The following is an 8,368-nucleotide window of genomic DNA, read 5'->3' on the forward strand; positions in this document are numbered from 1 at the left end:
AAACAAAATAGGAAACAATTACACCTCCTGGTGTTCAGATCCAATTTGAACTGAGTTTCAAGTAATAAATCTGTGTCACTCTGGACTTTACTATTTTAGATTGTGTGTGAGAACTTTTGAGATGGAATGCTTCTCTGAAAGAAAGAGCCCTACACACATGAATCCTATCCTATCGGGAAGAAGATTAATTATCCCTGACATCTAGTTTTCTATGTGGAGCAAATTGTTTTCTCTGGAGGAGCATTCCATGAAATGAGACTGCAGCCAATGTTTGATGTGGTACAGCCCAGGTGGGCACTAGGCCATGAAAGTTATCAACAGTCTACTTGCCTGACCTTTTGTATACTAATCCCATGGAAATTCTGAGGACCTTAAAGACATTGCCTTGGGATGAGATCATAGCTACTCTTGGTATTATTGTTCAGATAGTGCCATCCATGTACAGTATTCATCTGAAGACCTCATCAGAGGTAGCTCCCTGGCATCTCTATTACACTTAACAATGCCCTGTGGGAATTAAGTCTGAGAGGGAAAAACACTTGTAAGGCCTCATTTGGGATGGGAAAAGTGTATGATCTTTGCTATCCTTTTATATCAGTGACTGCTGGGACATGATCTCTGTGGTTCTATAACCTCTAGGGGGTTCCTTCTGAAGTTCAGTGAGCACCAGGTGCTATAGACAATTTAATGGAAAGACTTCAAACACATCAGCCTGGCTTAATTTTAGCCAGGGTTTCTGAGGCATGAGTCTTTGAGCTTGTTCATAATACCTGGGGTCAGTCATGATATATGCTGGGATATGATAAAGAAGGTGGCTCTGATAATATGCCAAGTGTCTTCCCCCAGTGTTTAATAATGGTTACCAGTTTCTATGTAACTTAATACAGAAATAAGGGATTCCAGGTCAGAGGCACAGAAATTAAGCTCTACATTCAGGCCCTTATTTTCAGTAATTTGGAATATGAACTTTGCCCATCAAGTACCCTCCTATAAGACAATGAAAACATAAACACTGTAACATCTTCTGTGATGCAGCTATTCTTCTTCTTAATCAACATGGATGGTAGATATGAAATTGTAGCTATAAAGCTAACTGGGCCTCATGGGGGAATCAAAATGGTTGTGAAACCATTTTGAACTAATGGATGAAATGTGGTTGTGGTACTTCAGCAACTAACGGGGCTACCCGGTAGGCAGACCACTACCAGGAGGCCCTGCCAGCCAAAAAGAAAAAAAGGCAAACAAGCAAAAACATGACACCCCAAGGTAGCCTTACAAGTAGCCCAGCCCTGGATACAGAAGGCAAAGAGAAACAAAAGCCCAAAGGTCAGACATGCAAGGGAGGTTCAAAGAGCTTACTGTGAAGAAAAATATTTATTTAATTTTATTTGTATTCTGCCTTTCTACCCCAAAATGGCACTCATATAAGGGGCCAAATGACACAGTACGTTAATCAAGCTTTTAAAAAAAGCATGCTTAATGCTACTGCTTTTATTTTGGAGGAAATAGCAACTGTGCTCCCCCCGCCCCCAAATCTGGCACCCTGCTCCCAGTCTGTTCCTCATTAAAATTCAGTAAAGTTTATGCTTCTCTTCCCTCTGTGCGCAGTCCTTGCTCTTGTGAATAGAAGCAGAACTATGGGGAGTAACCGCTCGAATGAGGATTACTCCCAGGGCCATACCTTATTTTGCTGGGGAATCATACACTGGTCTGGAAGGGGTACTAGTTGCTTGTTGGCATCGCTGAGGTAGCCCAGGGCCCCGCTATTCCCTTGTGCTCCCTATATTAAAGGAGAAGTTTGGGCTACCAGAGGAACAGACAACCCCTCCTTGGTCTCAATGCAGATGAGAGGGTTTCTTTATTATCGTTTCCTGGGGGAATGGAGAAGCGCCAGTCATTGCTGGTGAGTATCAGTAGATATTAACTTTATGGGACCATTATGAGGGCTAGGACCAAGGGTTTATGGACATGGCATAGGCTAGGATTAGAAATTAGCTGAGGTGGAACAAGCACCAATCTTAAACAGCAGCAGGAATATATGGGAGTGTTACATTCAGTGTTTTGGAAATGGTCATACTACATGTTACATGCATTGCATAGCGTGTGGTTGAGCCTATTCTTTTTTTTTAAAAAAACTCAAGAGTAAATGTGCACAACCCCAATCTGAACCAGAAACAGTGTACAGCAGGATGGGAGGGTTAAACCTTCTCCCATCCCACCTGTTTGCTTCCTGAAATTCTGCCCCGCACCATGTGCAGAGATTTTTTTTTTTTTTTAAAGAAAGCCTTTATTGACTAATGCCAGAACTCAGCAGTGGACGTTGGTGGCTCCGATGTCAGTGGGGCGGTGAATCTCCTCCGGGTTTCAGTCAGAACTCGGAAGGAGCCACCCAAAATGCTTCCACCGGAAGGCAGGGACACCCAAATAAGTTGACTGGATGTAGATTCAGGACAGAGGAAAGAAAATGGTTTGTGTGAAGCAGAATTAATTTATGGATGTGGTGACAGCCATCATTGCGATGGTTTCAAAAGGAAATTGTTGTACACGTTCAAAAGGATACATCTATCCGTGGCTATTAGCTATGGTAGCTCAGTGGAACTTCTGGCTTCAAGGGCTCGGTGGTTCTGAACACCAGTTGCTGGTTTGGGGGGGGCAATGTGGGAGGGCTGTTGCATTCATGCCCTGTGTGTGGGTTTGCTGGAAGCTGAGTATAGTTGGAAACAGGAGACTAGACTAGATCAGTGGAGGCTGGTGGCTCTGAGATCAGCGGGGCGGTGAATCTGTGTCAGTCAGAACCAGTGCTTCCACCCCTTGGATAGCTCCTTTAGAGTTCTGACTGAAACGCAGAACGGATTCACCACCCCACTGACATCGGAGCCACCAGCCTCCACTGGACTAGATGGCCCCTCCATTAGATCCAGCAGGGTTTCGTTTCATGCCAGCTCTTAAAGGTATAAGAGACTTCTTGAAATGGGAGCTTTAGTTTTATTCAATCTTAGGCTGTAATATGTCCCTTAGAAAGATGTGTGTGTGTGCGTGTGTGTGTGTGTGTGAGAGAGAGAGAGAGAGAGTGCCTTTCCATATTTTGGGTTTCAGTAAGAACTCTAAAGGAGCTATCAAAGGGGCTTCCACCCCTTGGATAGCCCCTTTAGAGTTCTGACTGAAAGCCAGAGTGGTTTCATGGCCCCACTGACGTCAGAGCCACCAGTCTCCACTGGACCAGATGTCCCCTCCATTAGATCCATCAGGGTTCCATTCTGTGCCATTCTATGGCATAAGAGACTTCTTGAAATGGGAGTTTTAGTTTTATTCAATCTTAGGCTGTAATACATCCTTTAGAAAGGTGTGTGTGTGTGTGTGTGTGTGTGTGTGTGTGTGTGTGTATAAGGGAGAGTGAGAGCGAGAGCGCGCGCGAGAGAACCTTTCCATACTGTTCAACTCACACCAGGGATGGCATCAAAGGTCAGCCTGGTTGGGCACTTGCTGAGGGCCCACACCTCATAGGGGGCCACTGCCAGGAGCCCCCTTGACCTGCTCCTCCTCGTCACAATTGCAACCTGCTTGTTCACCCACTTCTCGCTCTGGGCCAGAGGGGTGTGAGCGAGCAGACAAGCAAACAGTGGTGGTGAGAAGGAGTAGCCTTGGTTCCCGCTGCCTGCTTACGCACTGGCTCTCTGTTTGGCAAGCAACCGGATAGCAGAAATGATGAAGAAGAGGAGTGGCAACAGCTGGTGACAATGGTGAGGGTGGAGTAGGCTCGTTGGGTGAGGGGGGGGCATTGAGGGAGTCTTGGCCAAGGGCCCCTCGAAACCTGGAGCCAACACAGACTCATGCATATTATTATTATTACAGTTATATCCCACCTCTTTTCCTCTTGCAAGGAACCCAAGGCGCCTTGCTTGGTCCTCCTTCTCCTCCCCATTTTCTCCTCACAACAACCCTGTGAGGTAGGTTAGGTGGAGAGTCAGTGATGGGCCCAAAGTCACCCGGTAAGCTTCGTGGCCATGTGGGGACTAGAACCCAGATCTCCTGAGTACTAGTGTAACACTGTAATCACTACACCAGACTGTCATCACGCTTGAGCTTAGCTGCTTGATGCACATGGGATAGCTTAGGTTCAAGATGTACATAAGTAAGGGAGAGTCAGGGAAAAGCAACCCCAGCGTTCCCACGAGAAGACTTGTATATTACACACAGGCCCAGAAAAAAACTTAACATGCAAGAACAAGCTCTGATGTGTCTCAGTAATTTAAGAACATAAGCATCTTCTCATTGGAGCAAATCAAAGATCCATGTAATCAAGCATTCTGTTTTTCAGGTTGGCCAGACAGAGGTCCCTGAGAAACTCATAAGTAGGGCATGAAGCTAATAGCTAATCTCTATTATTTTCCTCCAGTAGCTGGTACCCAGAAGTATAAAACCTCTCAAGGGGACTTTCCATTCCTAGTTTCCAAATATCTTCTGTGGCTTGAAGTGCGTCTTACCAGCTATAGCTGATATAGCAGCTGTGACCATAACTTGGAGATCGCTTGGCCTCCATTATGCATGCTCTGGTAACCTCCTGTTTTGACGATTGCAAGGTGTTTTACACAGGGCTGCCTTTTAAAATGGCCCAGGAACTGCAGTTGGTTCAAAACAGAGCTGTAAGATTATTAGCTGGGACTGGGCAGTTTGATTGTATCATGCCATTGCTTTACTAGCTACACTGGCTCTCTGTCTATTTCTGGGCCCAGGTTAAAGTGCTGGTTTTAATCTATAAAAGCCATAATGGCTTGACACTACAGAGACTGCCCTCTTCGATATATACCTACAACACACCTTAACAGCTTATTCAGAAGCCCATCTGTGTCCTTGCCAAGTGAAGTGAGGTGGGTGGCTACAAAGGAGAGGGATTTCTTGGTGGTGACACCCTGGCTCAGGGAGGCTTGCATGGCACCCTCTTTATGGTCTTTTTGGCACCAGGTGAAGACCTTTTTACTCATTCAAGGCTTTGAAACTAACATGTGTTTTAAAGAAACATGAGGCTGTCGTCGTTATAATGTGGTTTTAGAGCCTTTCTACCCAAGGCTTTTATTGTGTGCTTGAGATTGCTCACTCATGGTAGTTTGTTGGACCTTCATCTGACGTTGTCATCCTCCAGGCCCTCCCCTGTGGTTTGCAACCATTATCACATTTTTTTTTCCTAACTAGGAAAGTCCAGTATTATTTAGAAATGGTGGCATGAGAGTCTCATGTAACTATGCAATTCTGCTATACCACAGCACCTTTTAGTAGGTGTATAATGACACATATAGAAAGGCAGAGAAAGAAACCCCCCAGAAAAAAGCATGCGTAAGGAGCCAATCTTAACCACGCAAAGATCCGGAAGCAGGAGCCTCAGTAAAGGTGCAGGATAAAAGCCTCATGTAGAAATGTCCTTAATCTGATCTGATTATTGTTCTGTCCCCACTTGATTGTACGTTTTATGCTGTCTTTTTTTTTGCTTTTAATCACTGTATATTTTTAATATTGCATTTGTTTTACATTTTGCTTTGTACATTGCCCAGTTGTCCGTATAAATTCAATAAAATAAAATGAAATAAAATGATTGGTAACAAATTATCTCATCCCTTTGAAACCAAAGGCCTTCCCTTGTCTATGCCTGTAGCCTTTGACATGCTTAATATGTTTCTTACACTTTCAACCTCTTGTAGGAAAGCTCCTCTCTGAGCAAAGAAATAGGGAATGGCACCACAGTGACAGAATTTATCCTAATGGGACTTTCCGATCTCCCAGCTGTCCGCTTTTCTCTCTTTGCTGGCTTTTTGCTCATCTATCTTGTCACCCTGGTGGGAAACGGCACCATCCTTCTTGCCATAGGAGTTGGCTCTCATTTGCACAACCCCATGTATTTCTTCCTCAGTAATCTTTCCTTGCTGGACATCTTCTGCCCCACAGCTACAGTGCCCAAGATGCTGGAGAACCTCTTGTCAGAGAGCAGAACCATTTCCTTTGCTGGCTGTGTGCTGCAACTGTACTTCTTGGTAGCCCTGGTGGGGACAGAGGTCTTCCTCTTGGCTGTCATGGCCTATGATCGTTATGTGGCCGTATGCAATCCCTTGCGGTACACTGTCATTATGAACAAGAAGCTTTGCCTTCAGATGGCTGCTGGTACATGGATCACCGGGTTCCTCAACTCTTTGCTGCACACAGTATTTACTTTCACTCTACCTTACTGCAAGTCCAATAGAGTCAATCAGTACTATTGTGACATCCCACCGGTGTTGGCCTTAGCATGTGCTTCCACCTATGTGGCTGAGATGGTTGTGCTTAGTGTTGGTGGCATTTTTGGTGTGGGAGCTTTTCTGGTCACGCTGGTCTCCTATGTTCACATCATCTCCACTATCCTTAGGATCCGTTCCACTGAGGGGAAGCGTAAGGCCTTCTCCACTTGTGCCTCGCATCTGATGGTGGTGTGCCTTTTCTACGGGACCACCATCTTCACTTACATAAGGCCTTCCTCCAGCCACCATCCAGACCAAGACAGGCTGGTGAGCATGCTATATGGGGTGATTACCCCTATGTTGAACCCCTTGATCTATAGCCTCAGAAACAAGGAGGTGAAAGGGGCCTTGAAGAGGGTGATAGTTCATAAATGGCACTAAAATTGGAAGTGGTTAAATAGTGGTCTAAATGGAATTATCCTGTTCTATTCTGTTCATCACAAATGTAACCCAAATTCTGAACCAAGGATGAGCAGAATTTGGCACGCTGTATACATTATGTGAATGTAGGAAATCTAAGAGACTCCCTTCTCTTGTATCGGTTGTCCTGGTCTTTACATTCTGTGTGGGAGGCCTTGCTTACTATAAGATGGTTCATCTGATGGTGGGGTGGAGGACGGCCTTCTCTGTTGTGGTGCCCACCATGTGGAATGACCACTGAGATCAGGCGGGTTCCTACTGTGGGGTGTTTCCACTGACAACTTAAGACATTGTCTTGCTATTAATACTACCAGCTACCCAAAATTATTCAGAATATGTTATTCTTTTATGGTTTTATTGGTTAACTTCATTGTATTTTGTTATGATTTTCTTTTGTGAACCACTTTGGGATCAATTATAAAAATGAAAAGTGGTATATAAATCCTTGTAGTAAAATAATAAAATGAAATAAAATCTCCCCACTTTTGCACTTGGAATAAAGTATACACACCAATCTCCGAGTGTTTTATTTATTTAGCATAAAGTTTTTCAATTTGCATGTTTTGAACTCAGATATTTGAGTGAACATTTGGACCAACAGGTGTTTCTTCTTTAACATACTAATTCTCTTTACTTGATTTTCCTGTTGATTGTCATGTTTGTTATATGTTTAAGAGAGCAATCCTATGGCCCCTAGACAGACTCGAGGGTGGGGGCCTAGGATACTTTTGATTCCTAGATCTGAGAGTCAGAGCTCCCTGCCCCTGCCCCCTCCCCCTTGCAGCTGGCACTGAGAGAACTGTGCCGGATGCCTCTCCAAGGTTGCAAAGGCAACCTCAGAGGGAAGGGAAAGGGGTGGTTCTATGGGTGGGGATATGAGGTATCCCCAGCCTCCCCCAGTCTCCATCCCTCCCCCTCTGCAAAGCCCTAGCTAGATGGGTGAAAACGCCCATCTAGCGAAAATGCAGAGTGCGGGGAGCGTGGAGGAGAAGATTGTCTCTGTGCTGCTCCCAGTCCGCATAGGATTCCCATCAGTCTCTGAATTCGGAGGCTGATGGGACTCCCGGTGGGACTGCACCCTAAAAGAATCAGTTCAACTTACTGGTTCAAATAAACACAACTGGTGCCAGGCTTTCAGGACTTTCTTGAGAGCATAAATCCATATAAGACTCCAGTTTATTTCATCCAGCAGTTCCGGTTCATTGCATTAGACTGTTCACTCCCAAATAACCTTTTCATGCCAAGCAATGATAAATGCACTGGAGAGGAGAAACTGGGGCATGCCGGGATCTGTGTTTGAAATAGGAATGTCTGGCCAGAGCTACATTATCTACAATACTGTATAAGTTTTCCCTGCCCTGGCACCCGTTGAAAGCTCATCGAAGGCATTTACTAATTTAAATACTGTTTTATTTTATTTTATTTTATCTCATTTCTATACCGCCCAATAGCCGAAGCTCTCTGGGTGGTTCACAAAAATTTAAACCAAAAAGCACACAGTAAAACAATACAGTAAGGGCCAGAAGTATTGGAACAAGGATAACTGTTTGGGCAGTTGGCCTCTGTACACCACCACACTGAAGTTGAAAGGAAACACACCCAGATGGGAGCAGTCAGGACTTTCAGCTGTAATTCAAGAGGTTCAACAAAAGTGGGGCACTAACCATTCAGGAAGGACAGCCAAT

General features: G+C 44.8%; 1 protein-coding gene across 1 annotated transcript; it reads left to right on the forward strand.

The window, feature by feature from the left end:
• Window positions 1-5,711: 5,711 nt before the first annotated feature.
• Window positions 5,712-6,644, forward strand: LOC146342292 (olfactory receptor 5V1-like). The gene has a single exon (XM_084808486.1). The coding sequence runs from the start codon at window positions 5,754-5,756 to the stop codon at window positions 6,642-6,644; it is 891 nt and encodes a 296-aa protein (XP_084664612.1). The 5' UTR covers window positions 5,712-5,753.
• Window positions 6,645-8,368: the final 1,724 nt, after the last annotated feature.

The sequence above is a fragment of the Heloderma suspectum genome, chromosome 6 (genome assembly GCF_057233095.1).
Source record: "Heloderma suspectum isolate Gila_16-S chromosome 6, 16-S_ref, whole genome shotgun sequence".
NCBI classification, from domain to species: Eukaryota; Metazoa; Chordata; class Lepidosauria; order Squamata; family Helodermatidae; genus Heloderma; species Heloderma suspectum.

Coding starts and splice junctions, on each gene's coding strand:
- LOC146342292 (XM_084808486.1), top strand. CDS start 5,754: ATGGGACTTTCCGATCTCCCAGCTGTCCGCTTTTCTCTCTTTGCTGGC.